Source organism: Tyto alba, unplaced genomic scaffold (assembly GCF_018691265.1).
Source record: "Tyto alba isolate M040663 unplaced genomic scaffold, T.alba_DEE_v4.0 Super-Scaffold_40, whole genome shotgun sequence".
Lineage (NCBI taxonomy): Eukaryota > Metazoa > Chordata > Aves > Strigiformes > Tytonidae > Tyto > Tyto alba.
In genome coordinates, this window is record NW_024881316.1 from 16375295 (window position 1) to 16398259 (window position 22965).

Consider the following 22965-nt stretch of genomic DNA (forward strand, 5'->3'; position numbering starts at 1 on the left):
TGCTTGCCCTTATTGTTTCTCAGCATAAAACAGAGAGGGCAAATATTCCCCCAAATAACTGCAGATAATTTCTTCTATAAACTGTTTGCATAGCTATCTGGTCCAGCCCAAAGATAAACACATGCCAGAGGATCATAATTTTATGAACTGTTCAGAGACAACACAGTATAGAGAGTTTAGCAAATGAGTAATCGGAAAATCATTCATTTCTGAAGGTGCTGTTCCATACCATACAGGTAATCATTATTCAGAGAGAATGGGTTTATTTCTTTTTTGTGTTTATGGAGTGGGAAAAGGGAAACAATGTTTTTATCCCTTTGTTGAAGGAGTGTGTTTTCCTTCTTCAGTACTCCGGATTTTAGGACATTTATAGTGCTCTTAGCTTTTATACAGCCTCTTTTAGTCACTGGCTGATTTTGTCTGCAGTTATGAAGTACCATCCAGAGTTGAAAGTTCTGGAGTTTTGTATTTCATACTACATTAAACATAACTGCATGTGCAAAATATGTGCTGTAGAAAACTCTCCACTTTTATCCTCTCATTTTCAAAAGTGTATGGTGATCCATCACTAGGCAGCTTTGGTTGGAGCCCTTCTATAAAGGTGCCATGGAAAAATTTTACTCAGATGTATTTTGTTGGCTGTGATTCCCTTCAGCTCACACAAAGTCATTGAAACTGCTAAAGTAAATGAAATCTGTGCAGGCTGCCATTTGCTGTGTGGTGGAACAAAGCTTGTGACAACTGGGGGAACTGAACAAATTAACACTGGTAGTTATATTTGATGATACATAATACAGATTGAAGAACGAGCAAGAAACACCCACAGGAATTCCTTAGGGAAAAGTCTCGCTCTTATCCCCAAACAAACCATTTGGTTTTCAATTTTTGGGGGGAATCATATGATCTTACCCAGGTTATCATATGCCAGAAATAAAATACAGTAATAAACATGGTGAGGGTGGTGAGTGTAAATGCAACAGACAGCGGGCAGTTTGCGAGAGCTACTGTTTTTCTAATCTGTTTTTTAATAAGAGAGGTGGTGGTAAGTCTGGCAAGAATTTGGTTTTCTGCCCAAAGGCATGCTGTCAGATGAAAAGAACATACTGTATGTTAGCTGCTAAATAGATTAACTTCCATAATTTGCAGTTGTTTTAAAGAGAAACAAATTCATTGCTAGATTAAGTAATCTACACAGAAATGTTTAATCCTAATGAATGTCTGAAAAGTTTGAAAGCTGCAGATCTCTTTTATGAGTGTCCTTTTTCTGGCAGTTATATATTTTTTTCAGAACAGCGTTAAGAATATTTCAGTTACTGACTCTAAGCAGGGGAGTCATTACACTTTTAAATAAGAATTTTAGAGAAATTTAGAAAAAAGCCCTTTTTTTTTTTTTTTTTTTGCCAGAAAAAGATTCAGGGGTCAGATTCCCATCTTGCTTGCACTGAGAAATTTCAAAGTATTTCCACTTATATCAGTAAAGTTCTTAGGCTAGAAACACTCTTGGTGGAAATGGGTGTAGTCCTTTTGAAATAAATGAGATCGCTACGTTAGCAGAGATGTCAGCCCATTTTATTTCTTACCTTTGTACATTTTAGAATAAACAATAAGAGGTGTAGTGTATTGTATTCAGGAAATAAATTTGGGAGATAATCATGTCATAGTCTCTTCCCCTTTACAAAGAGAATTTTTATGTTCAGTGATATAGGGCCCAATCCTGTCATCCTGTTTGACACCTATTTGAGCTGTGAGAATTGGGCTGTACTAAAGAAATATATTAACAAAAGTTGTCATGACTGAGTCACTTCTTAGTTTTAGGCTATTTTCTGTTGTATTCATTTCTTAGAGCTTAGGTTTAGGTGAGGGTGGACTCTTTTTTTCGGTCAGAAAATGGATAGTATTTCTTTGGTAAATAAATGATTTCTTTTTGCTGTTTCTATAGTAACATACGAATGCTTTAGAAATGAATGACCTCCTACAGGCAGAATAATAGAAATTCAAGTGACATTTTCTTACAATGAGGTTTTTAGCATAACACGGGGACTTTACGTAATGTTCAGACTGCGTAGTGCTGCTTCCGTCCTGACAGAAACAAGGACTCAGTGTTCTCAGGAAATTTAATGCTGTTTCATGCATTTTTAAAGTTATACATTCCAATATTTTTGAGTCTGACATTTGGAACTGACTTTTGATAATCTGTAGAAAATTATCTTAGATTTATATAGGAAATGAAGCATATATCAGAAAAATGAATTATCAAAGGGAAAGATCAAATGAATATTAAAAATATATTTCTAGACAGTTGAGAGTAGTGTTATTAACTGTTGGAAAAGACAGATAAAATATTAAAGGGACTGAGTATGAAGTCCTGTTGGCTCTATCCTAGAGCAGGGACTCTGGAAGGCTCTGGTCAAAGTCCCTCTGTTTTGGATCAGAACTCTCCTGGTTTGCATCTTCTCACCATTCTGCATTTCCAGTAGCAGAAGAGCAAGAAACCTGCTCTAACAGGGTCAAGTGAGCATTTGCTTTGCATAGCAAGTCCTTGACTCTCCCCTGCACCATGTCCACATCCTCTCTCTACATGCCTGAGGTCTGGTACTCCAGGAATAACCAACTACTTTGTGCCTCGGAAGGAAGGATATCAGCAGACCAAAGTGACTGCCTCCTCTAATGCTGAGGACAGTTTGACCATTAGAGTAAAACCTTAAAGTGATTCTGCAATCAGCTTATCTGTTGTGTGCACTTGGATCCTTGGCTGAGGCGACTTAGCCTGATGACTTAATGGGATACTCCTGATGTATCCCATTGTAAACAAGGCAGGACTCAGGACATAAAATTTTGTTATATGCCTCAGCAAGAGAAGGCTCATTTATTTAGTTGATTCTGACACTTTAGGATGCCGGTTTAGATCAACCCTATGTTTAAATTAAATGAGACATGTCTCTGCATGAAATTTACTACTGCAGGTTGATTTTGAAAACTGGTGTTAACACATATAGGAAATTGTTTAAACTTTGGGCCCAAACTACATGTACAACTCCCACTGAAATCAGCTGGAGTTGTGTAAATGTTTCTGAGGGGAAAGGTCATTTGAATAAGGCCATTTGATTTTTATGAATGTCAACATTTTAATTTTAGCTGATTCATGGTCAATAACAACAGTAATTGCTGGAGAGCTATGAGAAGTGAGCCAAATGGACACAAGGAAGCTTTTAATATTATATTGTGTCTCTGGCATACTACAGTGGAAAAACTTACTATGGAAACTGGACATTGTGGAAGTCCAGAACTGTGTGTAAAAGCATCTGACTGAAAGTTACCAAGTCACATTTTTGAGAGTGCGTCTGCACTGAGTGATGGTAGAGATGTACAAGGGGCTGTAGGCAGACCAGCTCTGAGCTAGAGACTGATGAAGAGAATCTGATAGGCTGAAGCCGGTGACTGGCTTGCTTGCCCAGGCAGGGGTTTGATCTGTCCATGCAAGCACTTTGTTTCATTGTGTACGTACTCAGCATGGCTTACGGCCCTGCTTACACCAGCTGGTTTGGTGCTCCAGAGCATCATAGGACATAATGCCTGTTAGAGGATAATTTTCAAAAAACAACTGCTTCCTCAGTTGCTGATGACTTGGGAGCCGTATGAAGTGATGAGCATACTTTAGCTTCCATTTCAAGTCAGGGAAAAGCAGGAGTCTTTTGACAACCATTTCTGAGCCAGCCAGCCAGCACTTTTCTTTCTTACAGTGTGCATTGTCTTTCCATATTCCTTATCCATCCAGTTTAAACAAGCAGGCAAGAAGAAGGTATACAACAAGCATTTCTGAACATGTAGGCCAAAAAGCAGATTGACTGCTTGGGTGTTACAGTTGTATTTTTTTTTTTTTTAATCCAAAGTGAAAGTATCTCATAGGTGTAATTGTATGTTTGCTGGTGACTACATTGTACCAGTGTTATTGTGAAGCATAAATATGTTTCTTGACTCTGAGTGTAGCAGCTTAGATAATATTTGATGGAATCCTAATAATTTAAGATTTACAGTTGGACTGCATCTTAAACACAGCTGTTCCCTTAATACAAAAACACTTGTGGGAGATCCAGTGAAGCAGAAAAAAGCTGTCAGTGAACTTCCACCTCACACATGAGGCGCGAATCAAGTTAGTGTGTTATGTTAAAGAAATGTTCTCAGTTGCAGTGTAACATATAAAAAGTCTGATTTCCCCTAGTAGGTAAGTTGTCTTGTCAGCAGTTTCCAACTATTTGAAGTAAAAATTTTCCATTTAGTTCTAGTGGTTTGGTAGGAATCCCAGTCCCTTTTCCCTCTCTTACCTTGCCTTATAAAAAAGACATTTAGTTCCAAAAAATATTTCTTTCAGAATGAACATATTACAGTAACTGGTGTTCATTACAGTCCATTCCAAACAAATTATTTTCCTCTGTTGTTTAATGACCTCAATAATGACTTAATCAATAACGGTTTTAAATATTCAGTTATTTTTGCAGTGTTTCCAACATATATCATTAGCTGTAATGTCCAAGAGTAGACTTGCAAAAAATTGTGCTGTGGAGGCAGATGTTTTAATACTGAAATCATGTTGTGGCAGAGCCATGTTTTAAAGTAGCCAAAATAAAGTGACTTGTATATTTATATTACATTAAAATATGGAAAGAAAGGTTTTTATTGTGAGACATCTGTGCATTCTATCAAGTTAGGTTTTCCATATTTTTTCCATTTGGATTGCCTTAATATTTTTTTTATTGTATGAAAAAGCCAAGATTTGGGAGTAGAAGCTTAAGAGCAGACAGAAAAATTGGTGTAATTTACTTTTGAAGGCAAATCTTTTTTTCAGGCTTCCAGGAAAATTGGTCTTTGGAGTTTAGATTCTGCTCTGGCATTCACTTCATGCAGTCACTGGATTCAGTGCGACTTCATGAAGCATGAGCTGAATCAGGCCTTTTCACTGTAACTTTTTCACTATATGCAACTGCTATTGTTGTGAAATGGTAAACAAATGAACTTTACCAAAACCTCTGTATCTTAACCTTCTTTTTTTTTTGAAGATGCCATAAACTGTGGTGGTTTATATTATGAGGTTAAAATTGGTCTGAAGAGTGAAATTGTAATAAGTGATGCAGAATTAGGATGGAGAAAGAATTGTCTCCAGAAAAAGATGATGGGATGTCCCAAGACTGTGAATTGAAATCTGAAAAACCCCATCACACAAAGGAATTCTATTACATTATATATTAGCTATATTTGAGCGTCATCTTTGTGATTGGAGTTGTATCCTCTGATTCTGTAATCTGTGTAGCTGATGAACCTTTATTATACTATAAGCATTGTTCTCAGATAGATTAATATTAATTTCCATTCATCATTAAGCCAAGAGGGATTCATTGGCTCAGTTTTAATGAAGTAGTGCTAGCAACGAGATATTTCCAAAATGAAGCTTTCTACAGATAGTCCTGTTTGCTCCAGTGGGACTATGTTTGGAAATGTTGCAGATTTGTGGTGGAAGTGAAAGACAAATGAATATGAAATGTGAAAACACAGTATATGACTTTGAGCAACTTGTTGCTCAGTCTTGGACCGAAACTGCTTCAGGCTTCTGAAAACAGTGAGGTCTCCTCTTGCAATGAGCCTAAGCAGCAGAAATTGGATAGGTACTAAATTTCTCTGTGTTCAAAGAAATTTGAATCTGGTCCTGTGGCTGCCGTGGTATAATATAGGGATATATCTTTATCAGTGCAGGTAAAACTTAACTGTGATGCCATGAGGACACCTCAAGTGTTTAAGTCTTCTTGCTAAGCAGTGTTTCAGGAATGTCCTCTACAGTGAGAAAGGCCACAGAGAATATACACTAAAGCATCGAGTGAGTGCTTCTGTGTGTATGTGGATCTGGTTTCATAGATCCCTTCTGCAGATTTTGCTACAGTGAGGCCATTGCATTAAACCCACCAGTCAGTGTTCCTTTAGCCACTGCAATAGGAAAATTGAACATGTTATAAATGTATGTTAACCATTAAACAGAGGCACTCCTTTCACTGCACTGCTTTAGACCAATGAGCTCCATTTTTAAGCAGTGGAATTACTCTGGTGTGTTAGGTGAGACTCACGCATCCAGATAACTACTGGATTTCACAGACTAATGAGCTGTTTCCTTTGTTCCAAGCTGGCTGGAACCAACTACAGGGAGGAAATAGGTACATGAGTGGAAAGATGGAGACTGTTTTCTACTGTAACTGCAGCATGAAGTAAATAGGCTGCAAATTTGTTGTAAACATAAAATGAAATAGCTGATAGATCTGGTAAGTGGTAGTCTCGAAGATACAAATAGTACTATTAAATAAGAAGATAAAGTTGTCAGAGAAAGGACTGTTTGACTCAGGTAAAGGTCTCCTTTATTTACCCACAAGAAAAAATTTACACACATGAGGATGAAGATGAATGAATGAAATAAAATTATTTATTTGAGAGTTAAAACCTACCTAAATGAGCCACAACACATTTAAGCACTGGCTTCATTCCAAGTCTTTGATTAATGCCATTTTTATTTTGCATATTCCAAAGCATAACTGCTAAGTATCTTGCATGGTAAGGGATAGGATCATTCATAGTCTAAAGTTAGCTTTAAGTGTTTTGTTGAAAAATCCATGAATTTTCTCTTGGAACTACAAATGCATGTTATTGAAACTAATTGATGGGGAAAGTTTGATTTTACACTTCTGATAATTTTACTTTTCCATTTGTACTTTGCTAACTTTTGCTATTTGTATGTTAGAGACAATTTAATGTTTTCTTTCTTGCAGAACGTGGTTCACCACGTAATTTGGTTACCACAGATATAACTGACTCTACAGTTGGGTTATCATGGACACCAGCCCCAGGGTCAGTTAATGATTATAGGATAGTATGGAAATCACTTTATGATGATACGATGGGAGAGAAGAGAGTCCCTGGAAATACAGTGGATGCTGTGCTAGAAGGCTTGGAGCCAGAGACTAAATACAGGATTTCAGTATATGCAACCTACAGCAGTGGAGAAGGAGACCCAGTAGAAGGAGAGGCTTTTACTGATGGTGAGTGTAGTACAACTTTACCACTATTTGTAACATTCTGTTCTTGATTAAATTATCATATTTTAAAGAAAATAGATCTTATTTTTCTTCACCTTTTTTTTCCTGAAAAGTTCCCCCAAACAAAAATGTCACCTAAGATCAGTCAATTCTGGCCTTTTGTCTGACCATTAAAAAAAGGGAAAATATCTTCTATGTAATGTAGGTTTGGATTCAGCAAGAATTACTTCTAACTTAAGATGTGATTTTGTTTGCAAATTACTCTGAAGCCATCCTTTCATAGGTTTGGTGTGACTGCTGGAAATCAGGTGGAAGCAATATTATGGATAGAGTAAGGGAAAAAGGTGGGGTAAATTCACAGAGAATCAATGAATTTCCTTTCCAAGCTATTGCCCTTTCCAGTCTTCACAGTCCTCAAACTGAGGGTCACTAGGTGATTTTGATATTTGTTATTTACCTTTCTCTTCTTTTTTCTTATTTGCTAAAAATTATGTAATATTAGGCAAAGCAGGCTCAAGCCTCTCCTGCAGTGTAGGCAAAGTAAAAAACACTGAGAGGCCAGGGATAGCTTGTTGTTTTATAGCAAGAACTGGCAAGTAGAGGAGCCAGAATGAATGAAGGGATGCCCTGGATCAGCCTTGATGTTTCTGTTGTTTGCCTAAAAGGGTCATGTGAAGACGAAGCCTGAGGGAGTGTTCTGGGGAAGCATCCTGTGTGTTTACATGTTCTTGTACTCTTTCCTAAGCATCTGTTTTGACTACTCTTAGAGACAGGCTGCTGAACTACATTAACCTTTGTCCTTGACCCAGTATAGTTGCTCTTAAGGTCTTGCAAGAGCAGTGATTTCTGCCACTGCTCACTCCCCAGAGTCAAAGCAGACTGCTGTCCCACACCTTCCTTCTTTCTTCAAGAACAGCAGGATTAGCTGTCCTGCCTTTTCCTGATTAAGTAGGAAGTTTAGCCATATCCTTTGTTGCTTCTCTCAATGTGCTGCCTGAGGGAACTTGCTATCAGGCCTATAATAGACCCAGATCTGAGACTAAGTACCATTACATCTTTCTGGATTTGTCAGTTCTAGAAATTGTCAGTTCCTAGGACTGAGAGAGGATACTGTAGCCTGCAAAGCCTACCTTACCACATGATGAAATAGTGACCGATTGTGGCATGCCAAGAAGGTCCTGTTTTGCCAAAACCTAGATGGCTTATTCTGGCTGACAGCCAGCATTACATACTTTTCAATTCACTTCAGATCATTTGTAACATTTGCAGTCTGGAAAATATCTTTTAGAAGCTGAATGCTGCAATCTGTAGAGAAAATTCTTTCTTAGTCCATGGGCTTATTTCAGCATATATACTATCCTGCAAATACTGGTGAGTGATTTTCCAAGTGTATGGAAAGTCACTCACTGCTGTTTGCAGGATAGTTTGTATGGAGCCCAACACCCATCAGTTTAGGTATTTACCAGTATCTTGTTAGATCTGAAAACTCGAAACTTAGAAAATCTTGACTCTATTAGACGTTGTGTTCATAAAAAACCAACGGCTTTACAATTTATCACTTTCATTTGAGAGTACTGAATCCATTATTTAACAGATTACTGAAAAGTGTGACTAAATAAAACTCTCAATTATGCTGTGTCATCGTGTCATTTATAATTCCCTCTTTTTTTTTTTTTTTTTTCTCTGTGGTGGAAAGCACACTTACGTTTATTTAGTCATTATAAATAAAAAAAAAAAAAATTAGCAATGGCCTGTGAGATTCCCCTATTGCTTCCCCACAATCAAATACTGTAATTTTAAAGAGGTCAATTTTTTTTTTTTTTTTTAATACATTAGAATGAATTTTGTAGGCGTGCATTTGAATATATCTTTATGTGTAAAAGTAAACCTTTATCCATATTTTTACACTGAAAAGTGTCACCAAATGCCGGGACTGTGACAGTAGACAATGAGACAGAAAATACAATGAGAGTTACATGGCAGCCTTCACCTGGGAAAGTCTTGTCTTATCGCGTGTACTACCGACCACGCAGTGGAGGAAGACAGATGTTTGGAAGAGTAAATGCTCCTACTACCAGTATAGTGTTAAAGCGACTTAAGCCACGAACTACGTATGATCTCAGTGTTGTTCCAATTTATGATTTTGGACAAGGAAAATCAAGAAAAGCAGAAGGAACAACAGGTATGTATCACAAGCTTGTACAGGATTTGATAATTGAATTTCATGCTTAAAATTAGTAAGCATGATATGTAGAAAAGTATGGTGGAGTCTGCCAAGATCATGAATTAACAGGCAAATTGAAGAAAATGTTAGAGGTTGATAGCGTTTGATTTGTTGGGAACTTCACTATGGCATAGCCTGAGCACAGCATTTTGCTGTTGATATTGAGGATGTCAATATGGTGTAAAATCTGGTTGAAAATACTGGACTTGTTTTGAAACAATGTATTCAGAAGTCAAAACAAGGTGCTTTGTAAGGAAGACAGTGTATCAACAGACTACTTAATCAAGTGTTGTCAGTTGTTTCATAATTTGCCTTTTGGTTGTGGGCATTGATTAAATAGCTGCCCAGCATCCTGCTTCTTAGATTTGTTTTCTTTGGTCACCACATTTTCTGTGGAAAACCTGAGGCAATAAGAAGGGGGAGTAGATGATTTTGAAGAGTCATCAGTGGAAGCCTGACCTCAGAGACCATGGTCTTCTGGACAAGCTGTCTTCTTTTTCAGAAGCTGAAACTCTAGAACATTTATTAAGTCCTGGTGAGGGGATTTTTGCAGTAAAAGCAACACTCATTTTCTACTCTGCCTTTAGTATGTATCTGATGCTGGTCTTTCATTTTTTAAGGAAATGTTCTCTTGATATCCAGATAAAATCAAGCAGATTTAGAGTTAGTTTTCTGCTTCCATAGATAAGAGAATCATTATCAAAAAGAGAATTTTTTTCTGGCTGTTTCTGCCCATGTGGAACTTGTGCCATTTACTGGGGTACACTGTAAATACTTCATGCCATTCTCTGTTCTCTGAACATGTCATATTGAATGATGACAGGACGTAAGAAACAAGTATCCTAACAGTGGAGGTATTGACACCTCAGTTACCGAAGGAAGATTTCCTTTTAAATTAAAATGTTATTGATGTAGAGGGGTCATAAAAACTTGATCAGATCTTGACCAACACCTAGATTTTCAATCTTGAAAATTGTACTGAGATAAATCTCAGATCATCCAGCTGCTTTTGATTTTTGACTTGTTCATCTTGATATGGATATGGCTCTGTGCTTTCAGTGTAATCACTCTTTGGAAGCAAGTGGAGCTTGAGTGATCTTGTTAGTTGAAGCTGTCATGATAATTCAAGGAGGAATGTAATGGGAGATGAGACAGAGAGTTTGTATTTTTCCTTGTGAGTGGGGGTGTATCTACTGTTTTTCAGCAGAATTCAGAGTCTGGGGACATTTATGATCTTTCAGCTATAGTTAGATAAATGCATAGGCACAAGGATGAGACAAACTCTTCCCCCCCCACACACACACCTTTTCACTCCACAGCTACAGTGGTGACTTTCTGTTTACTCTGACTGCCATTTTTGCGACTTTGAGATTACACTGCTGCAGTATTTTCTATGACTGTACTTCAGATTTACACAAAAGCAAAAGTGATGCATAAGCTATCATCAGGCTTGATAGACACTCTATCTGTGAGTGCTGATCTATACTCTACCTATAAATAGCCATTAGTCTTCAGAGGAAGTTGCTCTTGACCTAAAAACCTCAAGCTGTTTGGTTGGCACTCCTCTGAAGAATTATTTTTTGACATACTGCCACACCTGTGGTTGGTGAAGTTGCTTGAGCTGCCAGGCCCTGAGCCTGTAAAGGGAGAGGAGTGTTGGTAAGATGAAAGGGTCTTTACTTCCACCCTCTCCATACTCTGACCTCTGGGACGCAGAGCTCTGGAGAGTAAGCAGCTTGAGATGTGATATTGGTGACTGAGCACTGATTAAGTGTGACTTGCCTGCAGTAAATTCTGATTTTCCCAGTGTTGGTTTGAGAAGGAGATGCACCTCTTTTGGTCTATATGACTCACCTACTTGTTGCCATTTAAAAGAGACCGGGCTAGTTTAAGCTTGTCATCCAGTGTTTCTACGTAATTAATAGAGGGAAAGACTGATGGTTGTTAGTCCACTTATTGTCAACATTTATTGTAAGATCAGGTGGACATTTAGGATAGGTGAGTGAACTGCTATCTATCCCTCAGTCTGTTGACTGTAGAGGGAGCCTTGATAACAAATTTATCACACATACTTGTTGGTTAGATAGCCAAAATTAAGTAATCCCCTCTTTCACCTGTTGATACTTGTCTTTATGTCAAAGGAAAGGCAGAAATTGTTTAGGACTGCCACTATTCCTGGATTTGTGTATGGATTTTTACATAAAAACATACTTGTTGATTTTTTTTTTTCCATAAGCAGACCCGATTTAAACACTTTTTTTCCTATCCTTGCAGCCTCTCCCTTTAAGCCACCTCGAAATCTGAGGACTTCTGATTCAACTATGTCAAGTTTCCGAGTAACCTGGGAGCCAGCCCCAGGGCGAGTGAAGGGGTATAAAGTAACTTTCCACCCTACTGAAGATAACGGGAGTCTTGGAGAATTAATAGTGGGGCCATATGACAGCACGGTGGTATTGGAGGAGCTTAGGTATGGATAATAATTCATACATTGTTTTTTTGTTTGTTTGGTTGGTTTTAAGATAACTTTATTTTAGGGTTTTGTTTAATCATCATCTGGGATTGAAACATATGACAAAATCTACTGTAAGAAAGAACGTAATTTTATCGATAAGATATGAGGATCTTGTTATGCAGTCTCTGAAAGGCACCTGACAGGGGTCTTCATGAGATTATTCATTCACATCACTTATGGTGTTCTCACAGGAACTGAAGGAGGCAAAAATGTGGGCAGAGGCTCTGTTCTGCATTTTGCATGTAAGAAAGCTAATGGGATACTGGAGAAAGTTGGGATTTCTACAGCTTCCTCTCAAAAGTTCCTTACATCGTGTTTGTTAAAAAAAAGCTTAGTTTAGGTCTTCATTCATTTTCCCAGAGGCCTGGATTTATAAAGTAGGCTTCAGAGCATGTCAAAATCTGTTACACAAATATACTAAATATATTAAAAATTGGATTGTTAACAGTCATAGAATCATATAATAGTTTGGGTTGGAGGGGATCTTAAAGATCATCTAGTTCCAACCCCCCCTCCCATGGGCAGGGACACCTTCCACCAGACCAGGTTGCTCAAAGCCCCGTCCAACCTGGCCTTGAACCCTTCCAGGGAGGGGGCAGCCACAGCTGCTCTGGGCAACCTGTGCCAGTGTCTCACCACCCTCACAGTGATGAATTTCTTTCTTAGATCTAGACTAAATCTTCTCTATTTCAGTTTAAAACTGTTACCCCTCATCCTATCACTACACTTCCTGATAAATGGTCCCTCCCCATCTCTCCTGTAGGTCCCCTTTAAGTACTGGAAGGCCACTATAAGGTCTCCCCACAGCTTTCTCTTCCCCAGGCTGAACAAATCCAACTCTCTCAGCCTGTCCTGATAAAGGACGTGCTCCAGACCCCTGATCATCTTTGTGGCCCTCCTCTGGACTTCACCTCATCCATGTCCTTCTTATGTTGGGAGCCCCAGAGCTGAACACAGCACTCCTGATGGGGTCTCATGAGAGCGGAGTAGAGGGGGAGAATCCCCTCCCTCGACCTGCTGGCCACACTTCTCTTGATGCAGCCCAGGATGCAGCTGGCTTTCTGGGCTGTGACCACACATTACTGGCTCACAGTCAGTTTTCCATCTACCAACACCCTCAGGTCCTTATCCTCAGGGCTGCTTTCAATCCACTCATTGCCCAGCCTGTATTTGTGCATGAGATTTCCATGCCCCATGGGCAGGACCTTGCACTTGGCCTTGTTGAACTTCATGAGGTTTGCACGGGCCCACTTCTCAATCCTGTCAAGACCCCTTGCGAAGGCATCCCTTCCCTCCAGTGTGTCAATTGCACCACACAGCTTGGTGTCATCAGCAAACTTGCTGAGAGTGCCCTCAAGCCCACTGTCCAGGTCTCCAACAAAGATGTTAACCAGTGCGGGTCCCATTACCGAGCCCTGAGGATTGCCACTCATCACCGCTCTCCACTTGGACATCGAGCTGTTGACCATAATTCTTTTGAGTATGGCCATCCAGCCAATTCCTTATCCACTGAGTGGTTCATCTGTCAAATCCATGTCTCTCCAACTTAGAGACAAGGATGTCATGTGGGACAGTGTGAAATGCTTTGCACAAGTCCAGGTAGATGATGTCAGTTGTTCCTCCCTTATCCACCCATGCTGTAACCCCATTGTAGAAGGCCACCAAATTTGTCAGGCATGATTTGCCCTTAGTGAAGCCATGTTGGCTGTCTCCAGTCACCTCGTGATATCCATGTGCCCTAGCATAGTTTCCAGGAGGATCAGCTCTATGATCTTGCCAGACACAGAAGTGAAACTGACTGGCCTGTAGTTCCCCAGGTCTTCCTTTTTTTTTCTTTTTAAAAATGAGGGTTATGTTTCCCCTTTTCCAGACTGTGGGAACTTCACCAGACTTTCACAACTTCTCAAATATGATGGATAGTGGCTTAGCCACTTCATCCACCAGTTCCCTCAGAACCCACAGATGCATCTCATCAGGCCCCATGGACTTGTTCACTTTAAGGTTCCTTAGATGGTCTTGAACCTGATCTTCTCCTACAGTGGATGGTTCTTCGTTCGTCCAATCCCTGCATTTGCCTTCTGCAACTTGGGCGATGTGGCTGGAGCACTTGCTGGTGGAGATTGAAGCAAAAAAGTCATTGAATACCTCAGCCGCTTTCATATCCTGGGTAACCAGGTCTCCCATTTCCTTCCAGAGAGGGCTCACATTTTCTCTAGTCTTCCTTTTATCGCTGATGTACCTATAGAAGCTTTTCTTGTTGTCCTTGATGTTTCTGGCCAGATTTAATTCTGTCAGGGCTTTGGCTTTCCTAACCTGATCCCTGGCTGCTCAGACAATTTCTCTGTATTCCTCCCAGGCTGCCTGTCCTTGCTTTCACCCTGTGTAGGCTTCTTTTTCATGTTTGATCTTGTCCAGGAGCTTCTTGTTCATCCATTCAGGCCTCCTGGTTACCTGACTTCCTCCTTGTTGGGATGCATTGCTCCTGAGATGCAAGTCTTAAATTACTTGAATGAAGGAGGCTATAAATTTAAGTATAAATCCCAAATCAGCTTTTAAACTGTCAAAACTTCAATGTTTTGTGGAAGAGTTAGCCTTTGGTCTTCATGTTTTAGCACCTTATTTTCCGCGGGGGATTTTGTTCTGTGAGAATTTCATAAGTGAAGTGTCAGCATTTAGCTAGCCAAGTGACTTTAGTTACAGTACATTTGTTTAACTATTGCAGGGCAGGAACTACCTATAAGGTAAATGTTTTTGGAATGTTTGAAGGAGGAGAGAGCAGCCCCCTGGTTGGACAAGAGATGACCACCCTTTCAGATACTACTTCGGAGCCATTTTTATCTAGAGGTAAACATGATTGAATTGAAGAAAAGGCAGTCTTGGCTTTTGGATAAAAAAAGACCAAAAGTTTACCAGTGTTTCCTTATCATTTTTCTAATGCACATAAATATTTATTTACAGGATTCAATATACTCCCTACCCTGATGACATAACCCCTGGTCTTAAATGACCACTGAGTATGCCCGAGTTCATGATTCTAGTCCTCTGCACCCTTTAGATGATATTGCAGAGATGATAACTCCAGCAACCCATGTTTTGCTGATTACTCAAAGGCATCTGCATTGCATTTTCAAACCATCCACATCTGTGTTAAATCATATAAGATCAAATTCTTGAACAGAGATCATAGCTCGTCTACAGGGGTATTCACAGGAGTAGAACAAGGAATTTTAAGCAGATATTTAGCCCTTTGCTTGTCCTTATATGGTGACTTTTCCTTTTAAGACTAAGATGATATAATGAATAAAGATCTGATAACTGGCAGTGTCCCAGTGTTATTATGTATTATTTAATTTTATATTCAACGTAACCACTATTTAGTTTTTTGTTTTTTTTTTTTTTTTTTTTACTATAAAAGGAGGAGATTATTTCAGAAATGCAACTGCTGAGTGCTCTCCAGGGTCTGTTTGGGAGTTTCTCCCTGTGCCGCTAAACCTTGCAGTCAAAGTTTCTATGAATGTTATGATAGCAGCTCCCTTGGTGTGGTAGTGGGCCTCTACATGCTAATAGTTGTACCCACCATACTCTCAATTAATATTGGCTGAAGGGAGTTTCAGGTCTCAGTCCTCATCATGATAAGCATAAAGAAGCAGGTCTTTGCTGCTTAATAGCCAAGTATACACATAGAAGTAAAGACTTTTCGCCTTTGCTATTTCAAGGCTTTCACAACCATCAGAGACAATTTGGTGAGGATAAAGAACCTAACTGCAAAGGCCTTTCAGAGTTAAATAAAGAAAAATAGTTTCTGACAGTTGACTGTATTTTTTTTGCTTAAGCTCTTTGATGCCTTGTTTCCACCCTGGGCTCTATAAAGAATACCTCCTGTAACTAGAACTTTAGAAACTTCTTAATTAATTGCTGTCCTACTCTGTCTAATACAAGAGGGTAGAACTGAGAAAAAACATGTAACAGGCCATCAGTGACATTAGAGTCAAGCTGTAGTAAGTCTGGCAGAAAAATAGTTGCACCAAGAATGGTTTGTTATTTTTTATTACGGCAACTGTCATTTCTGTCTTCAGTGTTATATTCTTTAAGCTAATTAGTTTTACTAATGCATGGATTTGAGTCATGGTTAATGTGAAAAATGAATTTTATATTGGGACTGCAAATGTAATAGTACTTTATTTATTAATAGGGAAAAAAATCACCCTAGGTCTGGTGCCTTTGCTAGAATTTTCCATGTGGGGAACTATGGTACTTGGAAGAAAAATAAAAGTCAAAATAATTTAACTTTTGTATTGTACATGAAGCTGACTTTCATATTAAAGTTATGCATGCAATTTTTTGAACTAACATGGTTTTACTTAAATCATATTCCCACGTGATTTTATTGTCCTGACTAAAGACTAGATCTATATTTTCTATGCAGAAGAGGATCATGCTTTTAACCCCCAGGTACATGGAATAGTTATATTCATGAGTCTACAGTGTTGGATCAATTATGTGGAACATATATGAAATCACAATATCTTTCAACTGTGATGAGTGTGGCTGATTTTTCTCAATGGGATTTCTTCCATATAAAGACCAGAAGCTCTGATGGCAGGAAGCCAGAAAATTTGCAGCTGGTAACACAATCTACAGGAAAAGAGAGAGAGCAAGGATTTTTTTTTTTTTTTTTTTTTTTGCAAATGGCTGTGGATAAAATTGTGTATTTCTGTTTTGTATAAATATGTTGTGATTTTCCTTGTGATGAAAAAAATACGATGCATATTTTATTCTGTAATTTGTAAACTGAAGATATCTAAAATAACTTCCTATCTTTTTAGAACATTGTAGCTCTATATAAATGTTCTTGTCCCCTCTCTATCTCTTGACCTTTGTTTATGTTTGTGTATCTCCTCTAAATTGTGTTCTTTCTTTCCTGTGTGTGCAAACTTCTATACCACCTGTATTACTATGTCTTTTACCCCTAAAAGTTCAGAAATTATATTTATTTGAAAGTGGTTGTAATATATGGTATTAATTACACTATTACATAGTTGAAAATTAATCAGTAGTTTAGCTATCCATGACAGAATAAAATACTGTAAATATATATATTCTCATAATCTTTACCACTATGTTAGTGGTTAATTTAGTATTCTTTTACAAAACCTCTGAAATCAAGTTATCAACCATCTTTAAAGACCAAAACAGATAATGATATGACAATAGAGAAGAGCGCTGGCCTTGACATTTGCAAAGGCTTATTTATAAAAGGAAACATATATGAAGAAATTTATACAACTATTGCCATGGAACTATTGACTAGTGTGAATAACGTTCACAAATAGGTCATACTTGACAGAGTGCCAGTGAATAAAACTAGAGCTGTTTTGGAAGCTAACTCATGACATATGTCATATAAAAGGATGGTGAAAGAAAGCTATCATGCTAAGGCTATATTTTTCTGGTTGAAAGCTATCATGCTAAGGTTATATTTTTCTGGTTGACACGGCAGGTTTAGAGTGTAGAACCAGAGCAGAAGCTGATATCGTGCTGCTGGTGGACGGCTCATGGAGTATTGGGCGGCCAAATTTTAAAACTATCAGGAACTTCATTGCCCGTATTGTTGAAGTTTTTGATATCGGTCCTGACAAAGTACAGATTGGTAAGTCCTCATATGCTGGAGGAAAATGAGGCATAACTGCTACACAGCCATGCAATAACTGAATAATGATGGCTTTTTTTTTTTTCAGGTCTTGCACAGTATAGTGGAGATCCCAGGACAGAATGGAATCTCAATGCTTACCGAACTAAACAGGCTTTGTTAGAGGCTGTCACCAACTTACCATACAAAGGAGGCAATACTCTAACAGGTATGTCACAATGCCAGGATTTTCCTCAAACTCCAGTAAAAATAATTCTAGTAGCTGATCCCAGTATTGTTCAGTGAGCTCAAATTTATCCATGATGAAAGGGCCGTATGCTTCAGTATGTTTGGAAGAGAACAGGCATAGTATAGACGTGTAAATTCAGTGGAATTCTGTAGAAATGCGATGGAGGAGAGTTTGGGTGATGAAGAGCTTGGGTGATGAAGAACTTGGCTTGCTGTTGAGCTTATGAGGAGAAGAAAAGTCAGTTCCATGTCAGGACTGGGTTAAAGACAAGGTGAGAACCCAGAAGGGAAGGTAGAGGAGATCAGATAGGAGGGTGATGCCTAAAAGGTAAGAGAGCGCTGAAATTGTATCAGTTGCTGATAAGTCTAGATGTAGGCTGCAACTAGATTCTGAGTGCTTCTAGGAGGAAGTAAGTTGTGGAATGATGTTATCAGAGTGAAATCACTAGGATGAAATACTCTTCTTTACCCTGACTACTGTATGGAAATAGTTTACAGTGATGGTTACCTTCTTTGTATCATGCTAGGAATGGCCTTGGATTTCATCTTAAAAAACAACTTCAAACAAGATGCAGGCTTAAGACCCAGAGCTCGCAAAATTGGTGTCCTCATCACTGATGGTAAATCACAAGATGATGTAGTCACCCCTTCAAGAAGACTCAGAGATGAGGGAGTGGAACTTTATGCAATTGGTAAGTATTATATGAAGAGGTGTACTGCACCAGCCTCCACCCCACCTGCCCATCTGCTAAATGCACAGAGAAGTGACCACATACATAAACACCTAAAAGAGTATTCAAAGAATGTGTGTAGAGACTTAAGTTCGTGACATTATCTTTCATGGCCATCGTTTCTAACAAGTTTTGTTTTCATGTCTTCTCTGTAAGGTATTAAAAATGCCGATGAAAATGAATTGAAGCAGATTGCAACGGATCCAGATGACATTCATGCTTACAATGTTGCAGATTTCTCCTTCCTAGCTAGCATTGTTGATGATGTAACCACGAATCTGTGTAACAGTGTGAAGGGTCCAGGTACATGACATTTTCAGTCTAATTCGTGCTTTTTCCATTTATGTGCTTGCACTGTTAATTCCTTTTTATTACTTATTGGGAACACTGTGTAGCCCTGGGGTGTTTTTTCAGCTGCTGAGGTAAGGAAGTTGTGCAGACCACCTGGACTACCCTGCAGGGGTTCTTCCTTCCCTTTCAACAATGACTGTGTTATACCTAACACAGCATGACATGGCTGGACATGCCTTTTTTTCTCCCAGAGTCAGGAAGTATGTTGCTCAGTGTGTCACCTTTTTGCTCATTGTGGCTGGTTCTTTGATGATAGTCATCCAATAAGGAAAATTTCAGCAGCCCTGCTCTTTTCAAGTATTAATGTCTGACAGCCCAAAAGCAAAGCTGAGCATGGAAAACTAGTAATGTTAGCTGATGGTTCTCCAGTGAAACACTGGTGTGAAGGTAGGGTAAGAATGTAGGGAGCTCTTTTGGTCTTGAGGGTGTGATGGTGAGCTATGTCTTCACACAGTTGTTTTAAGAATTCCTGAGGAAACAGAGACATAAGCAAGTACCACAACTGTTTTTTTTTTTTGTTTTTTTTTTTTTTTTTCTAAGTATTTTTTTGTCTCATATTTTTATTTCTTATAAGATAAATTAATGTTTACATTTGCTTCCACTTGTAGGTGATTTACCACCTCCCTCTAACCTAGTTATTTCGGAAGTGACACCTCGTTCTTTCAGACTGAGATGGAGTCCACCTCCTGAGAGTGTTGATAGATATAGAGTTGAATATTACCCTACCTCTGGAGGTAGCCCTCAACAGGTTAGTACTGTATGTTCATCTGACATTGTCCATAATAACCTTGGACTTCCACATCACAGTAATATCATTCTGAACTTTGTGCTGTGTATGATATAATAATAAATGAAAAAAGGCTCCCAAGGTCAGGATTATCAAGCCTTGGTAAATGATAAACAAAATTACAAAAAGTAGGAGCATAATATGACTGTGATTGTTTTAAAATCATATATCCAGGAGTAAAATATATTTCTAAAAAAAATTGACTGGTATTCCTAGTAATTATTTTCTAATCATATTTCATTGTCATATATTGATTTAAACAAGTCTGTAGTAGAAATTTTCTGAGCATATGTCGTGGTTTTTAGCTTGGTCGGCAGCCAACCACCACGCAACCGCTCTCTCTCCCTTCTCTTCCGGCAATAAGAAGGGACAGAGCCAGGCTCAGGGTTTGAGATAGGACTCGGATGGGGAAAAAATCCCCCATTATGGTCATGAGCAAAAGGCAAACTCGTTAGGGGGAGAAAAAATGAACATACATTTATTACAGACACTAAAAACACTTAACGGAGTAGGACAGTGAGAAGCATTGCCACATCTTGAGAACACCTTCCCCCCACCCATCCCTTCTTCCCGGGATCAGTTCTGTCCCCGATATCTCTACCTCCTCCCCCAGTGGCACAGGGGCAGGGAATGGGGGGTGCAGTCAGTGCTGCCTCTTCTTCAATCTTCAGTAGGGGGAGCTTCTGGAACTTGTTCCCCCTGATCCATCGTGGTCCCCCTCTCACAGAAGACAGTCCTCCACAAACTTTCTCTGACATGAGTTCCTCCCACGAGCCGCAGCGTTCCCCACATTGCTCCATCATGGGCCACCAACTTTTTCCAACTAGAGTCCCTCCCACAGACTCAGCCCTTCCCGAGCTGCTCTGGCGTGGGACACCCCCGCATGCTGCAATCCTCCCAGCACTGAATTACAGCAGCGGGGCTACCTTTTCCCACAAGACCCCGGCCTTCTTTGGGCACAGAACCTTGATTATTCCAGTCAGAAGCCACAGGCCATAAATCAATGTCTGCTCCACCGTAGATCTTCATGGGTGACAGGGGAGGCTGCCCTGCCGTCTCACCACAGGATACAGGGGGGTCTCTGCTCTGGCACACCTCCCCCCTCCTTTCTTCCTCCGTTCCTCCACTGACCTTGGTGTTCACGCAGCTGCAGCAACTCCTCCTCACAAGTCCCACTGCCCATCACCACGTCCCTTCTTAAATACATTATCACAGAGGCGCAGCTGATTGGCTCAGTTTTGGTGCAGAGGTTGAGCTGACTTGGAGCTGGGGGAGCTTCGAGAAGCTCCTCACAGGGGGCCGCCCCTATAGCCCCCTCCCCTGCCACCAAAAAACTCCCACCACTCACTCAACCCAGGACAGCATATTCATGGGTAGGCTTACTGTCCTTTTAGAACATTTTCTTGTTTATACAAAAAAAAAAGACAGTGGGTGATTCAGGTTGTGAGGTAATGCTTAGATTAACATCATATGATGGTACATTAAATCCGTGCCTAAGTATATCCTCAAAACTGTTTAATTCACAGGGTTAAATTTATCTTGAGGTTATTGTCTAGACAGAGAGCCAGTAACCGGCAATCCTTGATTCTAGGCAATCTGAATTGTTCCTCACTCTCTTCAACTGGACAGAATAGTATTTAGGAGAATGAAGTTAGGCACCTCTATGTACCTAATTCCGAACTTCTTATCTCTGAATGTGGCTTTCAAATCTTACCTCACATTTGACTCATGGAGAGTTCAGTCTTAATAAATCATGACCTCAGGATTTGGCCTTTGACTGGTGTTGGAGCAGACATTTCAGTGCACGCTGACTTTACAACATGACTATTTGCTGTCATTTCTGTTTCTCAAGGTGTTGCTAATGCCGTGTGCTGTAATCATCTAGATTATCCTGGGTGTTTAAAATGTTTTTCCAAAGTGGTAACAGATATCTCTAGCACCTTCTTTATGTTGCTGACTAATATAAAAGTGTAAACCATGTGTGAAAGCAGGATGCATAGTGAGTTCTGCTAGATATATCCAGCTCTATTGAAAACAACTGCCTGCTTGAGGTTTCCCTACAGCGTGCTTTGCAAAAATAATGGTATACTGTCAGACAAAATACACAGAAGATCAAGACCATACTTATTTTTAGTTCCATACCATTGATTTCTGAGGAGTTTCACAAGGAATTATTTTTTTTTCTTAGAGATAAGATTACAAATGCATTTGTTTTACAGTGGTTAACATTTCTTCTCTTTTATGTAGTTTTACGTAAGTAGGATGGAAACAACGACAGTTCTGAAAGATCTGAATCCTGAAACAGAGTATGTTGTTAACGTGTTTTCTGTGGTAGAAGATGAAAGCAGTGAACCCCTAATCGGCAGGGAAACAACTTGTAAGTTAGAATGGAACTTGAATAACTTGTTAACAGCTAGCTGTGCATATGGAGAACTGTCCTGCAGAACTTTCAGCACTAGTCTTTCTTCTTAGAGGAAACAAAATTTTTAATTTGAATGACCAAATTTTTCTGTGCTGTACTGGTTGTTCAGATCTTGGCTGAAAAACTTCAGCAAAGTGAAACTGCTTTGTGGTAAAAAATGTTTGTCCCAGCTTCTTTCCAGGCTCATAAAGCATGGCTGTAAAGACTATAGCAACAGATATGAATTACAAGGCAGAGTTTATAAGTTCCTGAACTCTGTTCATATGCAAACGTGTACTCCTTCATTTTCATTGTAGACAATTAATTCCTGCTGCTTGCAGCCAGAGTACTATAGAAATTAATTCTAATTTTATAAAATTAACAAAAAACTAGTTCAACACATTTACATCACTTCTATGAGACATAACTTAGCCAGTACATTTCTGCTATTAGTTATCTACATGATTGAAGTTAGGTATATTTATGCTGAATGTAACATACGGTAACTTTCCTGCCTCTTTAAGTATACTGAATATTAGGTACTCTTTTCACTTCTTTGTTCCGTATTAGGCTTTCTAAACTCCTAAAGTATGTACATGATTTTTATGGAGTCTCTGGTAATTTTCTATGTTTACTTAATCATTTGAGAAATATAGAAAAAAAAGAAGAAAGTACAAAAAATCCTTTTATCTCAAATCAGTAATGTTCTGCTTCATATTAGAACATTCATGTAAGTTAATGTTGCTTTTTAGAATATTCAAGAGTTCCAGTGCAGACTTGTAAGATAGCTTTAACTGTGTACCAAATATGTAGCACATTCAAAATGTGATGACCATTATCTCATTCTTAAACTAAGCACCACTTGAAATACCACTAATTGCAGATCACCTTTTTACTTCCTATAATGTATCCCAATATCCATGTGCAATATTATCAGTGGTGCTACCTATGATATGAAATATGAAAGGCAAAAAAGGTGAAGGAAATAAATTAATATATATCTTTTATTTG

General features: G+C 39.0%; 1 protein-coding gene across 7 annotated transcripts in view; it reads left to right on the top strand.

The window, feature by feature from the left end:
* COL12A1 (collagen type XII alpha 1 chain) overlaps window positions 1-22965 on the top strand; it is a 107679-nt gene that overhangs the window by 27956 nt on the left and 56758 nt on the right. For 6 of the 7 annotated variants that reach the window (XM_042803335.1, XM_033002760.2, XM_033002763.2 and 3 more), the window contains 10 exons: window positions 6804-7073; window positions 8986-9252; window positions 11569-11761; window positions 14529-14650; window positions 17307-17456; window positions 17545-17664; window positions 18212-18376; window positions 18572-18718; window positions 19375-19514; window positions 21801-21930. In XM_042803335.1, coding sequence (XP_042659269.1) covers window positions 6804-7073; window positions 8986-9252; window positions 11569-11761; window positions 14529-14650; window positions 17307-17456; window positions 17545-17664; window positions 18212-18376; window positions 18572-18718; window positions 19375-19514; window positions 21801-21930 — 1704 coding nt within the window. The remainder of the gene's footprint in view (window positions 1-6803; window positions 7074-8985; window positions 9253-11568; window positions 11762-14528; window positions 14651-17306; window positions 17457-17544; window positions 17665-18211; window positions 18377-18571; window positions 18719-19374; window positions 19515-21800; window positions 21931-22965) is intronic. The other variant, XM_033002766.2, reaches the window with a different exon arrangement.